This window comes from Mauremys mutica, unplaced genomic scaffold, assembly GCF_020497125.1.
Source record: "Mauremys mutica isolate MM-2020 ecotype Southern unplaced genomic scaffold, ASM2049712v1 000000F_np12_subseq_67271636:67468913_obj, whole genome shotgun sequence".
Taxonomy (NCBI): domain Eukaryota; kingdom Metazoa; phylum Chordata; order Testudines; family Geoemydidae; genus Mauremys; species Mauremys mutica.
In genome coordinates, this window is record NW_025422792.1 from 578 (window position 1) to 26,819 (window position 26,242).

A 26,242-nucleotide genomic window follows, 5' to 3' on the forward strand; every position below is an offset into this window, starting at 1 on the left:
GGCAGTCAGGTCATCTGCTTTCATAGTATTACAATTACTATTATACCCTGCCTGTTTCAGTAATTTATTTGAGAAATTCTGGAGAGTAGGAAACCATTCAAAAGTCTCTCAGCTATAGATTGAACTAAATAACATGTCAGAATACACTTCACAAATGCTCAATGCAAACCATACAAAATATACAGCTGATTGGAGGATTCATTCCCTGCCTTGGAAGTTAATAAGTGTTCTAAACCAGAAAATGAATAATTGTGTGAAGGTGATTTTCCTCAGCTTTCCCCTGCCATTAAATCAGCAGGTTATTCTGCTAACTTTACCAAATTGTTGGTTGCATTGTACGAGTGCAACTTGAACTTTATAACAGCCATTTATCAGTAATAGTAAACCAGACACCATCAATGAATTTGTTGGCAGTGTATTAAGAATTTATTTAAAATCTGTGAAACAGCATAAACTCATAGGTCAGGTTTTCCAAAAAAGATATTAATACACAGTCAGACTTGGACCAAAAGACAAAAAAAGTTTTGCTTCCAATTAAAAAAATACAAACTTTTGCTACAGGTACAAAATTATAAAAAGTTTATTTTTTTCCTCTTGATCTGGTGACGTACATATACAGAAGTGATGTATATTCCACCAGCTCCAATTGATGGAAACTATGGGAAATTATAAAAGTAAAAATGTCATGGTTAGGAAGAAATCAGGAAACAAGTTTTGTCTTTTATTTAACCAGATGTGAACACTGTTATTTTGTTCCTTTGTACTTTTTTTTGCCAACATTTAAATTAATGTCTTTCATGCTTCATATCACAATTGGAGAAAAAACAGCAGTTCTGCCTCATGCATTAATTCTAACATTTCATCACATTGTGTCTCCTCGCTGTGCTTCATTCATTAGTTAGAAAGCTTGATATTTTTATTGACAGCATTTATACAATGGTGTATTGGGTTAACATCATGATTGCTGTATTGAGAGAATGAAGTCCGGGCCCCTAAATGTTCACATACCAATCCACTATATAAACTTGGAAATTCTCCAAGTGGCATGGAATTTAGTTTTGCATCTTATTCTGCTTGGATTTGCTTGCAGTAGCATGAGCTCATTTGACCCAGAAATTCTACTGAACACCCATTTCAGTAAAAAACACATGCATTTTCTTTATTGTGCAAGGATGCAGAAGTCCCGGAACATCTATTCTCTGTGGTTTGCATAGGCTTCTGCACCTAAGAAGTCTGTATGCATTTTAAATGGATTTGTGCTTGAAATTCCCATTCTGTTTCATGTGGACAACCAGCATTACTGATCAGAGGAATCCCAAACAAATGCTGTCAATAAAAATGAGAAACAGCTCATTTCATTTAAAACAAAACAAAAAGACAGAATCTTATTTTCAGGGACCAGTGAGGTCTTTTACATGTGAACATACCATTTTGTAATGTTTGATATATTACTTTAACCTGCTAAAGGACTCACTGAACTTGTAATCTCTCTTCCATCGATGAGCTGGCCAAGATGTTTTATTATTACTCTATAGCAAGGTTAATGCTTTGCTTTGCTATTAAAAAGACCCTGCAAAGGTGGCAAAGCCTGAGATTAGGCCTAACAGTTTCGCTTTGTTAACTATCTGTTTTGGAATGCAGGATTCCAGTACTTTTCAGCATCTTACCTTCTCATGGGACCAGGTCGGCAAAGCAGAGCTGTAGTCTGGTAAACATTCCTAGATCATAATCTCAGACACAGTGCTTTGCATTTGTTGGTGGTGGATTAGCCTTGATTTTATCTCTTTACCTTGTTTATTCAATATTATCCATATTAAAGTAAGAAGGCAAAAAAACTATATATCACATTTCTTCTTGCTCTAGAACATCTAAGAAACTAGGGTATCCAGTGCTCTTTGCCATCTTTATTAATTACACTTTAAAAAAAACAAACAAACAAAACCCCATAACACCTACAGTACAACAACAGATTACCAGCCAAAAACCAACTACAGCAATACATTACAATGTTCTTATTTACAATATGATGGAATATTATGTATATAATAAATTACATTAATACTTTTCCTCTTAAACTCTGATATACGTAATCTCATGAATTTTTTTCCTTCAGTCCAATATAAGTACATTTGTCCTCTATAGCGCTCTTTAATTATATAGGCTATAATGGGAGACGACACTGGTTTCACCTGTCTTTTCTAAATTTAAGAAGCCAAATTGCACTACAAATTCTGGATAAATCACAGCTCTCTTCACTAACATTTACATTTTAAAGATATATATATATAATGTGCTTTTTATGTACCTTTTAAAATGGGCAATAACAAGGGATTGTCTGACAGGCCCAAGGGCAAACTGACCAGGTTGTAGCAGCACCTTGTGTGAGCTTCTTTTGAACTGATCTAATTAAAAGAAGCCAGTAGTGGCTGCATAGGCCTACAACAGTGTGTGGCTCTGACAATGGTGTGTGGCCCTGTAGAGCGGGAACCCACAGAGGTTCTTGGGGTAGTGGAGGGGAGAAGGAGCATGGTCCTGAGGTGAAACTCCTCTCCCGCCACTTTCTACAGCCGCACAAGTTTTCTAATCTGTTTTACTGAACATACTGAGGAAATCTGTAGAGGAAAGAACTAAGAGGAAGGCTTACAAGGGGTAATATTCTGGATCACACAGCGGTGTGATGGAAATTAAGGGACCCTCGTCACTCTCCAAACCGTAGTCTTTTTCTTTCACAGTGGTAGAGACAATCCAAGTGTGTGGATTCAGGAGTCAATGCCTGAATTTTTTAATTTAAACAGAATTTAAGCTCTCAGGGGTCAAGATTTTTTTTTTTTAATCTCTGTAAATCAATTTACCTCTGTCTTGTGGAGTCTGCACCCAGGCAGGCAAACTGTAATAGGTAAGATTTATTCCATGGCCTAAGGCCTTGCTGTCCCTCACCTGGGATAAACTGTCCCAGGGGAGTAGAAGAAACTCCATGAGAGAACTTTTATGCTTGTCCAGCTGGCCAGGAGGCAGAGTTTCACACACACAAGATGCTGGAAGCTCGATCTCCCATGATCCCCAGAGATCTACACAGATCTTAAGGAAGCAAGGGGCATCCCAAATGGATTCCCTTGTCCCTGGTCTACCATCCTGATCCTTCCTGGCCCATCAACAGCCCAACTTCTGCGAGAACCATACTCCCATGGGCTTCCTGCTAAAGAAGGCGTTGGGGGTAGTGGCAACATGAGTTAAATTGTATTCCCCACAGCTCGTGTGAGGAGAAGCTGGAGGAGCCTAGGTAGGTCCCTGAGCCCCTGAAGGCCTGCAGAGCTGCAGCCCCAAGGAGGTGCTTGGGGGAAATGGAAGGGAACGAAGTACACTCCTGAGGTGAGACTGCTCTTCCCTCCTCTTTATACAGACACAGGCTCCCCTCTGTGCACAGATATTGAGAAGAGGAACACAGAGCCTGCAGGGCTTTGTGGATGGAAGGGCCTTGTGTTAGTGATCTGCAGTGGAGTGAATTACTTCCAGCCTGAACAGAGGAGTGAATTGCTTTCATTCCTCATGCAGTGCTGGTCTTAAAGGGACAAATTTTGCCTTCACATATACACGTGAGGTTCCCACTGAAATCCATGGGAGCTCCGCATGTGTATTCAAATGCAGAACTAATCTCATAGTCTAGTTCTAATTATTTTTTCATTACCACTGTTAGACAAGCTACCAAAATGCATGCAGCTTAAGTCATTAAATTGTCTTCATAAGGGCAGCTTGGTCTAGTTTCAAATATAAGTCCTTAAAACACATACGCAACCAAAAATAGACTCACCCTCTGTAGACTTAGTCCAATTAAAATTGACAATGTTAATACAGGATATATATTTCTAATTGCTCCATTCTGCAGTTTCTCTAGGTTGGGAAGGGGACTGCAGTTTAAACTAGTCTGCATCCACTTTTACCAGTGCTGCAATGTGTAGAGAACAGCAATGGAGAGGTCCATGTGTTTCTGCACAAATTTGGAGTGTGCCCCTACCACATATCATTAGCTCTTCGAAACCTGTATCAGCCTGTATTTTTCATTAATAAAAAGAAAAATCAACTTCAACTGCACCCTGAGGAGTGACACACAAGGAATGATACAGAAACACTTATGAAAAGGGGGGAGGGATAGCTCAGTGGTTTGAGCATTGGCCTGCTAAACCCAGGGTTGTGAGTTCAATCCTTGAGGAGGCCACTTAGGAATCTGGGGCAAAAATTGGTCCTGCTAGTGAAGGCAGGGGGTTGGACTCAATGACCTTTCAAGGTCCCTTCCAGTTCTAGGAGATTGGCATATCTCCAATTATTACCTTTAAAAACAAAAACAACATAGATATCAAAAGCAATTCCAAAACCCTTTCAGAATTCACTTTAAACAGCTTGCAGTGGTTGTGGATTGGAAGGATTTAAATTCATGTGAATTTTACTTCACAGATATTCAGCGTAAAGATAAAAGTTCATTCCTTATGTCCTATACAAGCAGTGCTCTTGTTTTTAATAAGAAAAGTAAAAGTGGAGTGCTTTCTTGTATCAAAATTGTCATAGGATATTACGTAGTATAAAAATCCATATGCAACTTAAAACACACCATTCCCATGTGCTGCTCTGTAAAGCTGTACTCAGAGCCAAGGCTACTGTTACAACTTCTATGTTAGTAGAAGACAACTTTACAGTGAGCACACTCAAGAGGAAATTCAGGGTCCTGTAGCATTGTAGCTGAGGTAGGCTTAAAACAGACCCACTGAATTAAAAAATCCTGCACAGGGTCAGATGGTATTTAAAAACAACAGACAAAGAAAACACACAATTGATCTCTGCTAAACTTTTAACAAATTGAAAATTAGTACACCACAGTTATTTCCATGTCTTAAAATGCACTAATAGAACATATCGCAGTCTTGGAGGAAAGCATATCTGCTCTTCCACTTAACAGTTTGAGGATTTTTTTTCCTGTTATGCTTTCTAGTTCAGTTGTGATATAAAAGAAGCTACATTTCTGTCTGTAAGGGGAGGCTGGATAAAACGAATGGGTGGCAATAAGCATCCTGCACAGATGGGTATTGATTGCTTTTGGCTTACTACTTCATTCTGGGTTGCTCTAATATCCCATTTTTCACCCTTTCCCAATGGGTGTTCATTATGATGGCACCTTTCCTGTAACCAGAAGTGCAAGACCCTCTGTCACACTGGAATCTGCCATCACTTGGTATTACCTGTAGTGGGGAATGCACTTAAGCTGGAGATCATATGTGCGCCTGCAGCAATGTGCCTGATTTCCAGCATCCCATCCATGAAGAGCTCCTTGGATAGACCTGTGCCTAAAGTTTTACACAAGGCAGGGAGCTGGAATTTTTGTTTAAAAATTGCTTTTTGGGTATACTGACCACACAACATATTAAAATCTGTGTGCCATATATATTAAGGGCATGGGTGTACACATGTGTATGTGTACAGGGGTGTGTGTAGGAAGCGTGATTCAAAAGGAAATAGTTTAACAATAGTATACAGCAGGCTATGGTACTTCTGTTTATTAGCACTACATTTAGGCTGGATCATGTGGGCAGAGTTCTAGGTGCAGTGTCATGATGCAATCTGTTAGGGTTTGCTACTATAAATTAGCTCAGTTAACCACTCTTCCCTCAGCAAAATACACACATGCACACATTATTTTGTTGAGAGAGAGAAAGAAATTGAGAATCAAAATATTTACTGCTGGCAAAGGTGCTGTCTAGTATTGCCATGGATTGAAACCATCAGTGGCCAATCAGTTGCTTACTTTTGTGGATGCCATTTGACAAGGCTTCTCATTTTCATATGTTTCAGGTGACCACAAAATTCCTGAGTTGCAGGATAAAGTCAAAACCTACAAGATTCTTAGGCCCCAGTTCAGCAAAGCATTTGAGCACATGCTTAAGTGCTTTGCTGGATCAGGGCCTTAATTAGTTCATCCCAGCTGAGTAGAAAATTAAGACCTTTGATCCCAAGAGATGTTGCCTATCCACAGCTCCCAGGGAAGTCAACGGGCACTGCAGATGCTCAGCACCTGTCAGGATCAAGGCTATAAAGTATCACTCCTCTTCCCAACACAGTCTATTTTGTGTATACCATTTTTAAAGAAACATCTGTGATCACTTCACTGGACTCTCCTCTGCTCCCTTTTCAGAAGGTGATTGTTGCTGGTAACTGAAATGAGTTCTCCCATTTGTGAGACCAAAAGCCACTGCAGTCACACTGAAATGAGAAGCACTAAGGTTTATTGAGCAGTTTTTACCCCCACTAGGTATAGACCCTAGTGCTAACTAAAATGAGCACTAATTTTGTATAAAGTACGTAGGGCCTAATCTTGTTGCCATTGAAGTCAGTGGAAGCCTAATTAATAAATGCATTTAAGGCCAGAAGGGACCATTATGATCACATAGTCTGACCTTCTGCATAACACAGGGCAATGAACCTCCCCCAGTAATTTCTGCTTCAAGCCCACAACTTCTGTTTGAACTATAGCATAGCTATTAAAAGATAACCAGTCTTGATTTAAAGAACTCAAGTGATGGAGAATCCATCACCTCCCTAGATAAATTGTTCCAATGGTTAATTGCCTTCACTGTTAATCATCTATTCACAATAATCATGTGAAGCGCAGATCCAATTATAAAAGGGAAAATGTGCTCATTTTAGCTGTCACTGTGTCTGTAGTGTGCTGTATATATGTGCTTTTGTACTAAAATGCAGGAATGCACACCCATTGTAATAAAAAAAACATTCTATAAGCATTCTTGTTACCAATGTAAAATTAAAAATGGATGTGGATTAATATTAATTATCAGATCACACAGTGCTAGTTAGCAATGTTCTGCATAAGTGTTAGTCTAATTTAGGGATGACACTGGTTTTCTACTGACAGCGAATAATGACAAATTGTATTTAGAAAGATTACAAAATCCAGCATAGGGTTAGGCAGCAGGAGCTTAGTTAGTTACTGGGCAGCTTTGGCTGTCTTACACTCTGTGGCACCTCCAGTCCTGTGTGCAGAGTCACCTGTGCAGAAAATAAATAATTGCTTAGTTAAAATACAAATTGGGACATCCTTAGTACAAAGAGTTTGTGAAGGCCAAGAATATGTGGTTAATAGTGAAAAGCTAATGTCACCAGGGGAGGCCCAACATACAAATGATTCTTCCCCTGAGGCCAGGTCTACACTACAAACTTACACTGGTATAACTATGTTGCTCAGGGGTGTGAACAATCCACACCCCTGAGTGGTGCAGTTATACCGACCTAACCCCCAAAGTAGACAGAGCGTCTCCCACCGACATAGCAACTGCCTCTTGCAGAGGTGGATTAACTACGCTGACAGGAGAAGCTCTCCCGTTGGCATAGTAGCGTGGTATCTTCACTAAAGCGATACAGTGGCACAGCTGCACTGGTGAGGCACTGCAGCTTTTTACGTGTAGACCTACCCTGAGTCTAGCTGCCAGGTGTTTGTGACTCTTCCCAAGACTAGCAACCATTTATCAGCCACCGCTGAACCAGCTGCTTCTTGACAGCAGGAAGGGTGACCCCAGAAGGGATGGGTGCCCAAAGGGTTATGAGGCAGGTGGAAAGCAGACTGGGGAGAGGCAGAGTCTGGTAGACCTTTCCCTGCTACCCTGTCAGTGTAGGACAGAGGAGGTTTTACGGCTCTCACCGTAGCCTGACACCGCTGTGATCTACCAGGGTTCTTACAATGGCACCCATCACTGTAGGATCTGAACACCTCCCAGGAGGTCTCTCAAGCTTAAACTCACAAAAGCGTTCTCCCCTGCCCCCTTATCTGCATCTAGTTCCATGGACAGGGCAGAGTGAATGGAGGGCATGTTGTGACAGAAGTGGTGTAGCAGACTGGCTTGGGTGCCTGGGCAATGGGGGAATTGGACTGCAGCATTATAACTACCAGAAAGGCCCTAACTACCAAGCCATGTAACTTCAGTGTCATTTTCCTAGTATCGTGTGTCTGTCTGATCTATTTAGATTATATGATCTGTGGGGGAAGAACTATGGGTCAGATTTTTAAGGAATTTAGGTGCCTAAAGATACAGATAGGTGCCTAGTGGGTTTTTCATGTGGAAAATTGGAGTTAGGCACCTATTGGTATTTTAAAAGGTGCCTATCTGCATCTTGAGGTGCCTAAAAATCTTTGAGACTCTGACCTGTGTCTTTCTGCATGTTAGTATACCACCTAGTACACAGATTCATAGATTCCAAGGCCAGAAGGGACTATTGTGATCATTTAGCCTGCTCTCCTGTAAAACACAGGCCATAGAAGTTCCCCACAATAATTCCTGCTTGAAATAGATCATATCTTTAAAAAAAAATCCAGTGGAACCCCAATCTTGACTGGCGTATTTGGGCACCATTAATAACAAATTATTAAGATGTTAATAATATAATAAGAAGCACACGCAGGGTCATTGTTTTAGTTTGGAATATTTTGAATTATTAATAAAGTCTGGGTGTCTAATCTCTTTGTTAACTTGGTGTGACCAGCTGTAAATGCCTAACTACTTTGCAACATGCCATGCGGAGTGCCCTGCAGAGTTACGTCTGAAAAGCTGTATAATTCTTAGAATTTTGTATTAACTGTATTACAGTCGTGCCTAGAGCCCCTAATCAGGGCTCCACTATACAGGGTGCTCTACTACTCCACTCCACTCACAGAACACCTGCTGGGTGACTGAGTCTATATTTAGGCACTTAGAAAGTGACCCAATTTTCAAAAAAGCTGAGCACCTGCAGCTCCCAATGGGAATTCAACCCATGCCCAGAGTGTAAAGCTGCTGCACAAACCCCAGAAGTTACTACTACCCCTGCCTATGGGCTGGACTAGCAGCCACAGCAGCTCCATGCCAGTTGCGCAGCATCCTGGGGCCAATGGATTCATGTAACCTGGATCTGGAGCCTAACCCCTGCCCCACCCCACTGTAATCTTCCAAGCCTACATATAGCCTGTTCAGAGATCTTTCTTGTGGCACACAGGGCATGCATAAGAACTTCTGTACAGCCAGTGGACTCACAGAATAGCTCCTCTGCAAGGAATAGGTGATGTGCACTAGCTCTTCCCACCACAGGTGAATTTCACCCTGTCTGAACAATCTGCAGTGCTGCCCAGGGCCCACCAGCTCACCACCAGTGGGAGGTCCAGCACATGGAGATCCTGGTGCACCCCACAGGAGGTGTCCATTGGGAAGAAGAAAAGGCTATTGCTCCCCTGTACAAGAAACAGGGCCATTGTGGAAGCAGGATACACAAGGACTGCAGAGGGAACAGCCAACAGAGGCTACCAGTTTCAAGGAACAACGATGAACTGAGAAACTGCTAATAAACAGATGATAAGAATACAGCAGCCAGTCCTTGCCGTTTTTAACTTCAGTTCCCAGACCACTATTAGTGCAACTTCTAAGTCCTTCCTTCCTTCAGTGAACAGTATCTAATATAAATGTAGCTGTAATTGGGCCTGGACTGTTTAGTGGAAATTTATTGCTGTCACGCGACATCCTTGGAATGAAGGACTCTCTACCCTTGGAGAAAAAGAGGAACCAGCTGGGGTTATACCAACATGCAGGCAACCCAAGTCAGAGGAAAGAGACTAATGAGGTGCGGCAGTCTCTCTACCCACACAGGTAGCACAGTTGGTCATTGTGGATTCAGGTTGGGGTAACGTGAACCCTCCAGCCTGTCAGGTGCTGGGGCACATTTAGGATCTGATTCTCAGTTACATTAAAGCCCCATTCTAGCAGTACAAAGGAGCGTTAACCTGGGTTAGCATAAATTACATTTATACCATCAACCTCAGAGAATATATTAGTGTTTCCAAATGTCATGAATTAAAGAGTGCGAATGAACTGCTTGCTGGGTCTTCTCTTTCAAACTAGACATTCTTTGACCTACATTTTCTTAGCTTTATTTAGCACCAGGCTGCTGAAATTGTACTTACTTGCAGCAGTCAATTATATCCAAACATAAGAAGTCTAAGAGTATTTAGATATCAATGCTTTTACTCGAGGCTGGCCTTAGAACATTGCTGCTTCCTGGATGATGGAGCAGCAGAAAAGCACGTGTGTGTGTGTGTGTTTATTTCTAAAGCATCATTTCTCTATATCTGAGATGTGATACAAAAAAGTTAAATCCAACTATTTTCTTTTAAAAAGTGGCACTAGCCCAGATACAATCAGCAAACAAAACTAGGCAAAGTGAAAAATAAATCCATATTTACACCTAACAGTTGCATCTTGATCTCTTCTCTCTGGCAGTCATGCAATAATTTTTGACAGACAGTAGGATTTCTCCTTTGGTTGACATGCTGAATGAGTTAGACTGAACTGAAAAGGATTTACCTGTACATTTCGGTTGAGGCTTAATGCAGGCATGAAGACACCCTCCACATTTTCAAATGCTGAAGGTCCTTGCTGCTGCCCATTTATGTAAAAGGTCAGGCTGTGCTTGTTTAGGTCCAGGAGAACGCCCACAGTGGCACCTTTAGAAACACCCCCTTCTGTCCTAAGAAACAAAGTGACCATATTGTCCATCTTAGAGGAGGCAGATTGTTACATTCCAGCCTCTCTCTATTTCAGACAGTCTTACTGAAGTGAAAGGAAAGTGGAGCAGCATGGTAAAATTAGTATTAGTTGGAGGACATCTGCTAAAGGCCTTTTCTCCGTGTGTAGTTCCCATTTCCCCCTAAAGACAGGCAGCCCTGAGAAATGAGGCTCTATAAGGTCATATCCACCCAGTGGGTACATTTTGGCAGAGCTGAAAAAGCTCAAAGGGCTTGACAGAGAAAGGGGGAGTTAAACTAACAGGATAGAGCAGAGACATTGAGGACAGAAAAGTTATTGTTTGAAACCAGTACTCTTCAGACCTCACATTCTGGAGGGAATATGTTAATATCAATAAAGAACTGATCCTAAGGGCTTTCATTGAAATCCACAGGAATGTTCACATAAGTAAAGGCTGCAGGAACTGACCTAAATGTTAATGTGCATTCGAGGTCTCAGATAGGGCAGCACATTGAACTCTTTATAAGACAGATTATAAGAACAGACAGTAGCTTATAACTGGTGAAATCCCTTTTTGTCTGAACTAAATAGACAACATTAATTCTATTTTAATTTGGTTATCACAGCTAGCAATTGGGATCTACTCTGCTCTAGTCAGAGGCACTGACTTTCTGCTTTCCCCAGGGGTGCTTTACCCCCACTCTGCTCCAGGCCCCACCCCCACTCCATTCCTTCCCCCCAAAGGCTCACCTGCACCCCACCTGTTCCTGCCCCCGCTCTGCCTCCTCCCCGAGTGTGCCCCACCCTCGCTCCTCCACCTACCCTCCCAGGGACTCCTGCACACCACTGAACAGCTGATCACTGGTGGGCGGGAGGCACTGTGGGGAAGGGGAAGGAGTGGATCAGCAGTACCACTGGTGGGTGCTGAGCACCCACTATTTTTTCCCCATAGGTGCTCTAGCCATGGAGCACCCATGGAGTTGGTGCCTGTGGCTCTAGTTGCAGGCCAGGACCTAAAAATTATGTCCAAAAATAACAGACAACTTAGGCTGCCCTCAGCTCGGGGGGGAATGAGCTCAGTTTACTATGAAGTGCATAGATCAGGGGACCTGAGAGTTTGGCACCCAGAAATGGCTTTGTGACATTGTGTGTGATGTGGTACAGAGATGAAAAAGCAAAGTTTGTTTTTATTGATTAACAGCTCTAGGATAAGGTTTTAAAAAATGATTAGTGATTTTGGAGTGTCTCCATTTTTGGGTGTCCCACTGACTTAAAGAGACCTGATTTGCCAGAGGGCATGGTGCCAATGCAGGGGTAGCAGGAGCTGGTTCAAGGTGGAAGTAGACGCTGATTAGGGGTATGCTCCCTCACTGCACTAAGCTGGTGGCTAGAAGTGGGAGCCAGTTCAGGGACTGAGAGTGTTGAGTTATTGGGATAGTAGCTGTTTCAAGTGTTGGGGTTTTGGTGGTGGTGGTGGTGGTGATAATCAGTTGTGTCAGGAGCAGCTGTTGAGAGCTACTGTAGCACCAGAGTCCTACCATGATGAAAGATTCAGCCAACTCTTATATGCAAGAATAATCTGACATTAATGTACTTCTCCTTTAAGGACTAGGCTAGCCCAATATCATACTACATTAAAGAGCATGGAGCTAGAAAACCACTAGATATGTGGATTGGCCCTAGGCGCTGATGCTTTTAATGTCACTGGAATTCTGCAAGGGAATTATAGCCTGACGTGCACAGATTCAGTGTTCATAATATTTTAAAAAATTTACAGCAGAAGAGAAAAAAAACACAATTCACAGAATAAACACAATTTTAATGTAATATTTATCAGAATGTCTAGTGATCAACAATAACGCATGCCAACCTGAAAAATATGATTAGGGCCAAATATGTGGAGCAGGAAATTTTATATTGGTAATAGCTGTTTTAGTTTTGTCCACCAGGTGGCACAACATAGTTTTCTTGAGATTAAACCAGTGGTTTAAAACCTTTTTTCATTTGCAGAACCCTACAAAATTTCAACTGGAGGTGCTGAACCCTTTGGGAATTTTAGATATAGTCTGTGGACCACCAGCAGTCCACGGACCACAGGTTGAAAACCACGGTTCTATGGCAATGGCAACCTTTCTGGACCCCCTAGACATAGCGTGTGGACCTCCAGGAGTTCTGAGACCACAGATTGAAAACCACATGATTAGACCATTGCGTGGCTCAGTCCAGCTCCCCATGAACTCAAAGGGAGTTTTCCTACTGATTTCAGTGGAAATAGGATTGGGCTGATAATGAGAACATGGCACATTCTTTCCCTAATGAAATCTCTTCAGACAATACCAGTATTCCATTCAAAACTCAAGAATTAGTCCCCCCACCTAATCATGAGATCAGTTTTTAAAAAAAAAACACAAAATAATAACTATGGGATTCTTTTTTTTTTTTTTGCCTCCCAATATAATAGTCACTCGGGATTATGTTTTCAAGATTTGCTTTATAACCAGAAGGGCTAGAAACCTACATTTTCTTAAAATGCAAGATGAGATTTTCATAACCTAATTACATGAATCCAGGGTCTTTTAATAAAACCAAACACACACCAAATATTGCAAGACTCATGATAAAAATTGCAAAAACTGGCAACACTGAGATAACAGAGATATTTTTCTGATGGATCATATTTTTCCCCTCTTAGTACTTGATTTGATTATAAATTTTGTCCAGCTTTACATCCTGCAGCATACGGCTGAGTTTTTAAATATACTTTATGTCATCTTTTAAAATGTCACTTAGCAGAAACATTGATCCTCTCCAAGAGCAGAAATGTAAGCTTCACCCTTTTTGATGTTATGATGTTCCTACCAATATAAGAAGTTAATTGATTCTCTGAGTCTAATGAATTGTGTGGTAAACCACTGGTTCTCAAACAGGGGTCAGGGGGGCTGCCAACAAGGGTTGGTGTGGGGCCCTGGGCAGTTGCTACCCACTAACGCTGGTCCTGGCTTTTATATGCAGAAAAACAGTTGTTGGGACACTGGTGGGCTGTGGCGTTTTTATAGCATGCTGTGGCAGTCTCAGAAAGAAAAAGGCGGAGAACCCTTGTGCTAAACAATGACACAGAGCCATAGGTCCCTGCACCGCCACAGACTGAGGGTATGAAAGCCCTGCTTGCAGGCTGGAAATGAGGAGTGTTCCCCCAGTCCATAACTGAACAGAAACCCCTCCCTGAGATCATGATCTATCAAATGGAAAGGGGCAGAGTTGGAGGTATTCCCACTTTCCAGCATTGTCCTCCTCCCACCAAACCCACAGGTCTTGGGCAGGTAAGTTACTAATACTCTGTCAGCATTAATCACTTCCCCGCTGCAATTTGGAACAATTTCTGCAATTTGTTAGCGGGGCAAAGGCAGAGAGGGGATTCTCTAACATCATGGCTGAGGGCTGCAGGGGAGAGGGAGCCACTGTAAAGGCAAAGGGTCTCAGTGCAGATCACCCTGTGTTTCTGGTGGTTCCCACAAAAGCTACACACCACTTGGTGGTCCATTGCTTTTGAGACTAATCTCCCAGTCACTCTAATGATGGAGAATGGTGGGAAAGTGAAAGTTGCATGGACAAACTTTACCAAGGCATTTCCTGACTTCTGAGTGTTTTATTTTGCAGCTTTAACATTTAGGTTTTTTCTGACTGAATGCTTTGGATATAACTTAGAAACCAATTGGCTGAACAGACTCTGAACTCATGTAATTACGGCCTTAAATAATACACACCACAGAACTACCATGCCTTTTCATTAATTAGATCACCATGCCACATCCAAAATGTATCTTGTTAAGCAGCATCCACATACAAAACACAGTTACATAGGTTCTCCCATTGGCATAGTTAATCCACCTCCTCAAGAGGTGGTAGCTAGTTCAGCTAAACCGGGGGTTAGGTCGTCTTAAGTACATCGCTCAGTGGTGTGGCTTTTTCACATCCATGAGTGACATAGATGGGTTGATCTAATTTTTTAGATTAGCTGACAGTTCTAGTGTAATTCCTTTTTATAATTCCATACTTGTTTTAAATATTATATATGAGATAATGCATGTTACATTTTACGTGAAGCCACTTAGTGTCTTAACAATCTGCATGACCACTTAACGGAAACAGCAGCAACTTGTTACAATACTTTAGGCAGCTAAATAAATATTTACTGGATGAGAATCTTTCTTTGTAGAGATAGCCACGAATTTTTCAGCATTTCCATTTAGGTCCCAAATTCTGCCACCCTTACTCACATTGACTCTGGTCCTGTTGGATTATTTAGTCACATGTGTAAAGTTAAGTATGTGTATGAGTGTTTGCAGACTTAGGACCACTGAGTAGTACCTTAATCCATTAGAAATTCCAGAAGGCACTACTGTTTGTGAGTAAAGATGGAGGAATCTGGCCCTCCATGAATAATGCTGTTGTCTCTCAGTGGAGCCTGCCACTTTAGAATATTTCTCAGCAGGGGAATGGCCAAATTGATGATGCAAAATAGGTCTGAAACAATTGGCTGTATCATTAGAAAATGGCAGAAAGTTTCAAAGTTCTTGTAACACAGGTCCTAACATTTTAAAAACACCTTTTAGTTAATGTAAAAATTGGTTTAACAATTAAGTTGGTATTTGTCTTCTAAACCTACCCTACAATAATTTGAATGCTTTCTGATTTCTAATGGCAAGGCTGATTCTTTTCACTCCTACTTTGCTTCTTCAACAGCCTGATAAAAGCCCATTGAAATCAATTAAGAGATGCCTACTGATTTCTGACCCAAGTTCTCAAGATGGGGCTTTTCCCATCTGATGGTTAATTATTCATTTTGAGGATGCTCCAGACACAAACTCTTCTTAGTGATTTTTTTTCTTTGTGATTTGTTGCAGTTGTTGGAATTTTATATACATTGTAATGTATACACTCCTTTATTTGGGAACCATGCCAGGGAACAGCTCCATTGCAATGAACTCCAGTGGCTCTAGCCAATGGACACATGGCATATCTGGTGTGTCTGTGCACCTATTTCCAGTAGTTAACAAATGTGAATTGATATTTGCCAGCCTAAGTTTATTGTACCTCTTTTTCTGTGCTTCTTTTGCTTCATGAAAGACTGATTCCCTGCTCTGCTGCGGCTACTAAAATTAATCAGTCATCTTCTGTTGGTTTTTAAAAAAAATGTTTTAGGGCCCAGTTATGCAAGATGCTGAATCAATGAGAGCTGAGGGTGCTGGCACCTTGCAAAAGGAATTTAGCAATTTCCATGATTAGGACTTTTGACCATGTTTATTTTCAGACTCACTCATTTATCTAACAGCCTAATATATTCCTATAAAATTTGTGAAAGCTGAAACAATTGGTCTCTAGCGATCTATAATTATAATGGCCCCCATTACCATAGTATCTGTAACCCTCACAGTCTTTAATGGCTTTATTAAATATATGATAACTCAGTGGTATATTTCTATTTCCACTGGGGAGTGACAGTTAAGCAGATTCTACTGTTTTTAGAAGACTACTGAAACTAGTGGGTTAACAAAATGACCTACTTGGCTGCAGTGGTTAAAATATAATGCCTAGCACTAATACCATTAAAGTGCATGTATGTTAAAAAATGTGCACTGCACAGTTATGCTCCACTCTAGTGAACACTCCATGAGTCTGTCCCTTTTAAAGATATTCCTGTAACAGCTGGCAATTCACCATCCATGGAAGCTGTTTTTTTCTCCCGTTTAGGCAGAGTGATCAGAAAGCCAAAATGTGTCCATTGTTTGCTGTCCATGGAAAAAAAGCTTTTGCTAAGCTCTTGAGCGGCCAAGCAATACAGAGTGCTTGCCTGTAACAACACTCCAAGGATTGAATCCATGAAATAGGTTTCTAGGACAGTGTCACACAGACTATTTGCCAGCATTTGTTCAGAAAGCATCAGCTATTTCATGGGCCACTAATTTTTTTACTGCTTAAAATTACTTCTGCCCTAAATCCAATCAAGGCACTAAAGGGACAGAGACAAATATCTTTTCATATAATTTATCACATTTTGTTATTTTATTCTATGTTGGTTTAGGGCCTGAGCCAAAACCCACTGAAGTCAATGGAAAAATTTCCACTGACTTCAGTAGACTTTGGCTCAGCCCTTCAATTCTTTTGCCAATCTATGGGTACGTCTACACCACGGGATTATTCTGATTTTACATAAACCGGTTTAGTAAAACAGATTGTATAAAGTTGAGTGCACACGGCCACACTAAGCACATTAATTCGGTGGTGTGCATCCACGGTCCGAGGCTAGCATCGATTTCTGGAGCGTTGCACTGTGGGTAGCTATTCCGTAGCTATCCCATAGTTCCCGCAGTCTCCCCCACCCCTTGGAATTCTGGGTTGAGATCCCAGTGCCTGATGGGGCAAAAATCATTGTCGCGGGTGGTTCTGGGTAAATGTCGTCAGTCATTCCTTCCTCTGGGAAAGCAACGGCAGACAATCATTTCGTGCCCTTTTTCCCTGGATTGCCCTGGCAGACGCCATAGCATGGCGACCATGGAGCCTGTTTTGCCTTTTGTCACTGTCACCGTATGTGTACTAGATGCCGCTGACAGAGGCGATACAGCAGCGCTACACAGCAGCATTCATTTGCTTTTGCATGATAGCAGAGATGGTTATCAGTCGTTCTGTACCGTCTGCTGCCATTGTAAATTGGCAATGAGATGACGGTTATCAGTCCTTCTGTACTGTACTGCTGTCATGGGTGCCCCTGGCTGAGGTCGGCCGGGGGCGCAAAAGACAAAAATGGGAATGACTCCCTGAGTCAATCCCTTCTTTATGGTATCTAAAAATAGAATCAGTCCTGCCTAGAATATGGGGCAAGTGTACTAGAGAACCAGTGTATCAGAGAACCAGAGAGCACAGCCGCTCCATGTCAGATCCCGCAAAAATGATGAGCTGCATGCCATTCACAGGGGGTGCCCCTGCAACAACCCCACCTGTTGCTTCCCTCCTCCCCCAGCCTTCCTGGGCTACCGTTGCAGTGTCCCCCCATTTGTGTGATGAAGTAATAAAGAATGCAGGAATAAGAAACAGTGACTTGTTAGTGAGATAAAATGAGGGGAAGGCAGCCTCCAGCTGCTATGATAGTCCAGACAGGACATTAAGCAGTGTGGGGGAGAGGAGCCCAGCATCCGGCTGCTATGATAGTCCAGGCAGTACAGAATCTTTTCTTTACACATGAAGGGCGGGGGCTGATGGAGCTCAGCCCCCAGTTGCTATGATGAAGACGGTTACCAGCCATTCTGTACCATCTACTGGGAATGACCGGGAGTCATTCCTATTTTTACCCAGGCGCCCCTGGCCGACCTCACCTGAGGCCAGCCAGGAGCACTCACGGGCTGATGACGAGGACGGATACCAGTCCGTCTGCCACCAGGCTGATGATGACGTGGGCTCACAGTCATATTGTACCATCTGCCACGGGGGGGGGGGGGGGGAGGGGATAGGATGCTGCAGTTCACTGCCGCAGCATCGCGTCTACCAGCAGCATTCAGTAGACATAGGGTGACATTTAAAAAAGTCAAGAGACAATTTTTTTCCCTTTTCCTTCGGGGGGGGGGCGGGTAAATTGACGAGCTATGCCCTGAACCACCCCGGACACTGTGTTTGACCCTACAGGCATTGGGAGCTCAGCCAAGAATGCAAATGCTTTTTGGAGACTGCAGGAACTGTGGGATAGCTTGAGTCTTCAGTCTCCTCTCCCTCCCTCCATGAGCGTCCATTTGATGCTTTGGCTTTCCGTTACGCTTGTCACGCAGCACTGTGCTGAGTCCCTGCTGTGGCCTCTGTCTGGAGATTTTTTTTCAAATGCTTTGGCATTTCATCTTCTGTAATGGAGCTCTGATAGAACAGATTTTCTGCCCATACAGCGATCACATCCATACGGTCCATGCTGGAGCTCTTTTTGGATTTGGGACTGCATCGCCACCCGTGCTGATCGGATTTCCACGCTGGGCAAACAGGAAATGATATTCAAAAGTTCGCGGGGCTTTTCCTGTCTACCAGGCCACTGCATCCAAGTTCAGATTGCTGTCCAGAGCGGTCACAGTCGTGCACTGTGGGGTACCGCCCGGAGGCCAATACCGTCGATTTGCAGCCACACTAACCCTAATCCGATATGGTAATACCGATATTAGCGCTACTCCTCTCGTTGGGGAGGAGTACAGAAACTGGTTTAAAGAGCCCTTTATATCGATATAAAGGGCCTCTTAGTGTGGACGGGTGCGGCGTTAAATCGGTTTAACGCTCCTAAAATCGGTTTAAACGCGTAGTGTAGACCAGGCCTATAGTGGCCCAGAAGCCAAGATGGCTTTTTAAAAAATACTTCTTTGTTGTCATGCATGTCATTTGTGATGCTTCCTATAACATGGTGATGGCTGCATTATAAATTAGAACAGAGACAAATATATAGATGATATTCACAGTAGAAATGGTCAAGAGTTTTTTGACAAATCATTTTGTTGGAAAATGATGATTCATCAAAACTGAAACTTTTTGCAGGAAGGTATCTGTTTCAACAAAACTTTCTCATGTCCAAGTTGGAATTAAACCACAGGGAGAATGAATAGTCTAGTGGATAGAACACCTGTGATGTGAGAGACCCAGGCTCAAGTCCCTGCTTCACCTGATTTGTCTCAGGAATTGAATCTACATCTTCCAACATCCCGAGTGAGGGCCCTGGCTACTGGCTATTCTTGGAGGAGGAGGGGGTCCTCTCACCCCCAATTTTTTTTTAAATGTCTAGTATCCATTCCAATGGGTAACAAAATTAAATGTTGAAAATTCAAAATTTTTCACAACAAAATAAAAATTGAGCTCTTGTTTTCTGGCCATCCACAGTTCTGAGAACAGGGTTTGCTGGATAACTTTGCAGCAGTTTTGCTAGGTCATGTTCTGGCAGTGGCCTTTGCTTTAAACATTTTTCAGCAACTGTGGTATATTTTAAAACACAAATACATATTAGAATATAGAGTACGTGCTACAGAAGATATGGAAACCCACTTTAAGGTATTGTGACTATGAGGTAAGTATCCCTTTAATATCTGAAAAAAAGATAATATTATAAACAAGCCTCTTCAAGATCACTGAAAGACTCTCTTAATTATTGGTTTTAAGGAACAAATATTCAAGATAGTGGGGTGAGGAGGGGGAGCGTGGTCCAGTAAATAGGACACTGAACCAGGTTCTATTCCTGGTTCTGCTATAGACCTGATATGTGACCTTGGGCAAGTTACAATCTGTGTGTGTGTCAATTTCCCATACCTGTAAAATAGGGTTAATAATACTTAAGCTTTTCAAAAGCACCAAAGTGCCTTAGGCGCTGCCTACATCCCATTGACACATTTTGGCACCCCTGATTGACTTTCATGACCCCCATATGGGTCATGACCCACTTGCTGAGTAACACTGGTATAGATAGAATGGCCCAAATTCACTCTGCTACATGCTGTTGTAATTTTGTGGGAATAATATGTCAGTTCAGAGAAGGTGGTCCCGGCTGTGTAGCTAGAATATACAGTTAGAAATCAAAGATGTGGACAACCAAATAAAAATAATTAGAAGACTCAAAATAACGTATGATGATGATGATGATGTAAATTACTTTTCTTGGTCTTACAAATGTTGTAACTAAATAAAATTCTAGATAATACTTAGTCCTGCCTTGAATGCAGGGGACTGGACTAGAAGACCTCTCAAGGTCCTTCCAGTTCTTGGATTCTATGGTTCTATGAAAACCAGCATTATCCAGTGATTCAATCAAGTCAAACATCATGACATGAATAGCGAACCCTAATCATGCCACTTGGTTAGAAATATTTCTTGTGATTTCACTGAGCAGTTGTATCTGCAATTTACCCTAACAAAACTTAAATGAAACTATCATAGCACTCCTGAGAGTCACCTGATACTCCTAGACCCAAATTCAATCCTCATGTCACTTTACTGACTTAAATTGTAAATCTTTATAATTGTTATTGTTTGGTTGCTGTAGCGGGGTGGACCCCGCTCCGGCCCAGAGGGGTTTAAAAAGTGGCCTGGCAGGGCTTGAGAAGACAGCCTTTAGCCTGGGCTGATTGGGGAAGTGGCTGCAGGTGAGGCCACGCCCCAAACTGAGCCAAGGGCCTTATAAGAAGGCCAGGGAAGCCAGGAGCCAAAAAGTCTTCCTCTGCATGTAGAGGGAGATGGGCCTAGCTTCTGTGAACTAGAGACCAGATACCTGAGTGAAGCAGGGCTGGGGAAGGCTAAGGAGCTGGGGAGCTCCAGCCTAGAAAGCCCCAGGCTGCGACCTAGCGAAGGGCCAACAGGTACTGGGGGTTGCAGAGGGCAGCCCAGGGGTAGGCCAAGGCAGCAGGTCCAAACCCTCCTTGCCTGTGATGAGTAGGCTGATACTGCAGTCTGCCCCAGGATGTGGGGCTAGACAATGACTGACAGTAGCCATATACTGAGGCAAGGTGGAGATAGAGGGTGGGGGTTCCCTAAGGAGGTGAGACCCTAAGAGAAAGGGGTTACTGCCAGGGGGCAGCACCCCATGTGAAAGGGCACCGGGTCCAGGGAGGGACACGGGGGCCAGAAGACAGGTGGATCACCAGCCTGCAGAGGGCGCTCCGAACGCTGGAACAGAGCTAATTCCCGGAGTCACCAGCAGGAGGCGCCGCGGGGGTGAGTCCAACCTGTTACAGTTGCCCACACTTTTGATTACTAACTCTACACAGCATTCCTCCAAGCCATGCCTCCATTTCTGAAGGCCATATTATTTCCAGGAATTACAGTATTGTGATATTGGCTGTTACACGCTGGCTGATGCTGGGAAAATCTTCCTGACAAAACCAGGGTGCAGAATACATACATGCCGATCTCCACAGTGATAGGAAGGGGAGTTAAGTATTTCAGCCTTGGACTATCTCCAGCCCCCAATTCCCAGATAAGGACCCCCAAATTTTCTCCAGTTTGTGCCTTCAGTCCTAGCAACTTTCCAGTACAACTTCTAGCTGAAGAAGACTGACAGGTTTTGCAAAGAATCCCATTCAATACCTCTATTTAATAAGGCAGATTGGTCACCGTTCATCAGTAAGGCAATCCCTCTTCTGTCCTTGTCCTCAAATCACCCCAGGGAATAGCTTATCACTGGGTTTAATCAGCTTTCAGTACTGTCAGGAAACATCTTCATTTTGAACAAATCACAACTGGTGCTAGCGTTTGCCTAATTGCTATACTGCCTTGTGACCACAAAGAATCCTGAGGAATGTAATGAAATCACCTTTCCCACTGCTTCAATGAAAAAGAATGCAGAATCTTTAAAATATGTTGTACTTAAGAGGGAAAAAAAAATCAAGCCATGAGAAAAGTCCATGATCAGAGCTTACCGACTTGTATGAGAATTGCAATGCATGAACCAGCTGCGGTTGTTGTCAACATACATGGCCCACGCCTTGTCGTCCTTTCCTAGCATCATGTCCTTGACCACATTAATTCTGGCAATTCCAAAAGCCGGATCTGGATGGTTATCATAACGATCCACATGCAGTTCCCAGTAATGTACTCCCTTGGAGAAGGCCGCTGTGCCCAGAACAACACGATCATCATAACTACTACAAGTGGCAGTCTGGTTGTCATTCGATAGGACTATGTCCCGATGGGCCGAAGAGGGGTCGAAGGTGAACCAGGCCACTGTGCAGGAAGAATAAAGGCAGCTCAATAGCAGGAAAGGATGCAATAAAATTTAATTTTGCTTTATTTTAAGTAAATTTCTGCCCTCCTAAATTCCCACCATACTTTCAAGTGGGGAAGATATTCTTTCCTTGTTGTTCTAAACTAGTCTGTTTCACCTCAGAGATGACTGCATTTCAGTCAGAGGAGAAAAGTAAGAATGCTTTATGTTATTTACATAATCAGTAAAATTTGCAATGCATTTTTCAATCTATTTTGGATTAAAGGTGCTGTATAACTGTAAACCAGCCAACGTGTTTTGTCCTATCTGGGCCTGCCTTTTGGGATGTAAGCTCCCTGAAGAAGTGTCTCTGTTTGGGTCTGGTACATTGTTGAGCAAATTACTGCTGCACAAATAAGAGAGAAAAATAATTTGGCTCTGGACTTCCCCAAAGTCTGGGGCAGTTCAGATATGGGATTTGGTTCAGGCCTGTCTCTACTGAATTACTGTTTCATTGTGTGTCCAAGCTCATCATAACTGGGTTTCACTCTATTTTAAAAAAATTCTTTACAGCTAAATATTTTATACTGACATATTTTGACAACACTATATAAATACAGAGCATGATTATGGTATTTGCTTCAGGATTAATTTACAGTATTATTAATCAAGATGAACTTCTTGTGGTGCCCATATGGATGTCAAGTGTAATTAGATGGGAACACAGCATGAATTACCACCCAAGTCTTATCAAACACTCTTGTGAAATTAGTATCAGTAGTGAAGAAAACACTGAAACACCAAAGACAGAGAGAGAGGTGGAGACGAGGAGTGGCATATAGATATTCACAATGTACTCTAGAGCAAACACTATTTTAATTAAACCCAAAGCCTCAACAGGCAAATGCACTTGTATCATTTGAATCCTGGAGAGCTGCCAATAACTAAAACATGCCAAAAGTCTAAAGAGCTGGATTTTATTTTTCTTTTATCATTTTTGAGTATTTGCGGCAGGGGAAAGGGCTGGATTGAGAACCTCAGAGACTGCAGGCTTGATTTTCAATGAGGGCACAACACAGCCGCCGGCTGCATGCAGCTACAGTTGCACAAGTTCTTTCCCAGCACTAAATCCTGTGCATGTACCCAACTGATCCTAACACTGTGTGCAAGTGTTAGACTCCACAAATCTGCACACGCATACTACTGCTGGAAAGTGTGCACATGGAAATCACATGTACGCTCACCAAGGCCAAGGTCTGCTAATGGGGATCTGATATCTTCTATTTATCCACAGAAGGAGCAGCAGGAGTATGGGCATCCCCATCCTGCCCCACTAACGTACATCAGTCCTGTCCTGGAGTCTGCACAGGGCTGAGAGGGAAGCTCAGTCTCTAGGCACATTCAGTCCTGGGGCCCCTTCATGAAGGTTATTAAAACTCATAATGCCAAGTATAGTGGTGGCTGTGATGGAACGTGAATACCTGGCTGCTAGAAACTGGTGCTCTTTATTTTTTAATGATCTAAAACAAACTCACCGTCAGATGTCTGTAAAACAACTGTCTTGCTATAAGGACCAACTCCTGATGAATTAAAAGCTTTGACTCTTGCATTATAGGTACTGTTGAAATGAAGGCCATCAATTGTGCATAGGGTCTCCTTGCCAACATACACTTCCTGAGCATTCAAAAAGACAGGAACAAAGCTCATCACCTTCTTCCCAACAGAAGGTTTCACAGTCAGACTTTTAAACATAAGCTAAAAGTAAATATTGTTCAATGTTTAGGTGAATTTAGAATTTACATTATTATAGTAGGGATACTTACATCCAGTGAGGCTCAACATGGAGAAGAGAAGTCAGGAAAGAAAGGTGGAGGCAGCAAGAGTGAGACAAAGATTAAAAAGGGAAGTCTAAAATGTATAGTTTTGTTATTTCAAGAGGGCAGTCTCAATCCTCCTATGGGTATTGTTAATATACAGCAATGTAGTTTTGGAGCCTAAATCCAAACCACGAATACAGGGGCCGAAGCGGCTTATTTCTGAAGATAAAAAGAGCTTTGTATGTATCATTTGGCTATCCAACAATTAAGGGGGTAGAGGGAATGTGACAAATGGCTGCAAAGATCTGACTGGTACAAACACCAAGCAGGATGAGTCGTCATTTGGGGCACAAAGGGGATTGCCAGGAGTAATGGGATGAAATTATGAAAGAGAAAAATCTAAGCAAAATATAAGTGAGATCTGTCAGGCAATGTAAGAGTCTATAGGAATGAAGAAGAAACCACATTTTTAATTGGAGACTGGATAAAGCATTAGACAATCTCCAATAAGTGAAATTCTTTAATTTTTTGTTTTATTTTTTGGAAATTTTGGGATGTACTGGCCGCCGCTTCCAGCAGCTCCCATTGGCCCAGAGCAGTGAACCACGGCCAGTGGGAGCCGCGATCGGCCGGACCTGCGGACACGGCAGGTAAACAAACCGGCCCAGCCCGACAGGGGCTTTCCCTAAACAAGCGGCGTCCCAAGTTTGAGAAACACTGGACTAGATAATGGTGACAAGGTCCACATCTGAGAGGAAACACTGCAGCCTCCAAGCCAGATGCAGATGATAAAAAGCTGGTTGGGTCACTTCTATAATAGGACTGTTAAGCAGAAGTGGGGCTTGTAGATCACCTCTACATTGCAAAAATTAGTAACTAATGGCACACATATTCTTTCAAAGCGACTCATATAACCTCTGCCATCTACTGCTGCTTCCTCCAGCCCACCATCACCACTTCAGTCTTGTCTGAGTTGAGCTTCAGCCACTCACCCTCTTCTGTGACCATAGAAAGGATTTTGAGAACCTCAGATAAAAGCCAAATTTACCCAGAAAACCGTGAATAATAGAATTGTTCCATGATTACATTTCTTGACCTGAGTCATTGTTTGCTGGGTGAAGCCAACAGTGAAATCTGCAAAGGAACCTCTCCAATTCCTGGGCCATTTATACAATGGGTTCAACCCCAGCATACATTAGAGCAACCTTGGGGCTTCTCTATCCAACTCCAGTTTACTATATCCTGCAAGGGGCTATCAGCCAGCTGAGTACCACAGTAGTACACTGAACTTCCACCTTCCACCCTCACAAGCCCTCTGTCCCAGAGTCTGCAGGAGGGCAGCACAGAAACTGACTACACTAGTTAGAGACACCTCCATGCAAGGGGAATCCTTATCTGGAACGATCCAGCAGCTTTTTGGCCCCATTGCACTGCAGAAGCAGGAATGAATTAGAGAAACTGCCCTTCTACATCCATGTCCTTATGGAAGTTTAACAATAACACAGAGAGAACCCAAATAAATGCTGAATGAAGTCCTCACTCGGAATTGGCCGCCATCTCCATCATCAAGTTCCAAGATATACCCTTCCACTGGATTGTGGGTAAAGGGTGGCATCCTCCAGGCCAGTGTCACACTGTTGTTTCGGGTACAACACTTCTCCAGCTGCAGTAATGGGACTGGTGGCACTGTAATGGGAACTGAGTACAGATTAGTGTAATTCTGTCCTTACCCATCAGACTCTGTTGTCAGCAATATGATGATCCATCACTTCCCTCACCTCCCTTTTAATCCCCCCATTCTGCAAAGTAGCTGAAGTTACTTGGGGATAGAGCTGGTCAGAAAATGTGTTTTCCCCATAGAAAACTTCAATTTTTCAAATTCTATACCAAAAATTGTATCTGAAAACTGAAAAAAATTCAGCTGATACCAAATTATTTAGGACAAAAAAATAAAATTTTGATTTAGAAAATGCTGCCACAGTGCCTCATAGAAATTGTAGTTCAGGCACCACAGACATCCATTCTCCTCAATAGGCCAGACTCCCTGCCAGAATACATCACCCATGATGCACTACAGTCTCCCCTCTTACAGAGGGGAAGTGGTGCATGGGGTGAAGCGGGAGGGTGTCTCATGCTATCGTGCCTCATGGAACTTGTAGTGTGGCCTGGGA

The 26,242-nt window shown here is 42.6% G+C and overlaps 1 protein-coding gene across 3 annotated transcripts in view; it reads right to left on the reverse strand.

Moving 5' to 3' along the window:
- Positions 1–462: 462 nt before the first annotated feature.
- The window catches only part of LOC123356889 (tripartite motif-containing protein 67-like), a 54,008-nt gene continuing 28,228 nt past the window's right edge, over positions 463–26,242 (reverse strand). For 2 of the 3 annotated variants that reach the window (XM_045000144.1, XM_045000143.1), the window contains exons 6-10: positions 25,612–25,757; positions 23,790–23,928; positions 21,971–22,274; positions 10,386–10,548; positions 6,584–7,050 (exon numbers count right to left, since the gene is read on the reverse strand). In XM_045000144.1, coding sequence (XP_044856079.1) covers positions 6,985–7,050; positions 10,386–10,548; positions 21,971–22,274; positions 23,790–23,928; positions 25,612–25,757 — 818 coding nt within the window. In that variant the 3' untranslated portion in view covers positions 6,584–6,984. Of the gene's footprint in view, positions 657–6,120; positions 6,247–6,583; positions 7,051–10,385; positions 10,549–21,970; positions 22,275–23,789; positions 23,929–25,611; positions 25,758–26,242 lie in introns of those variants that run through there. The other variant, XM_045000142.1, reaches the window with a different exon arrangement.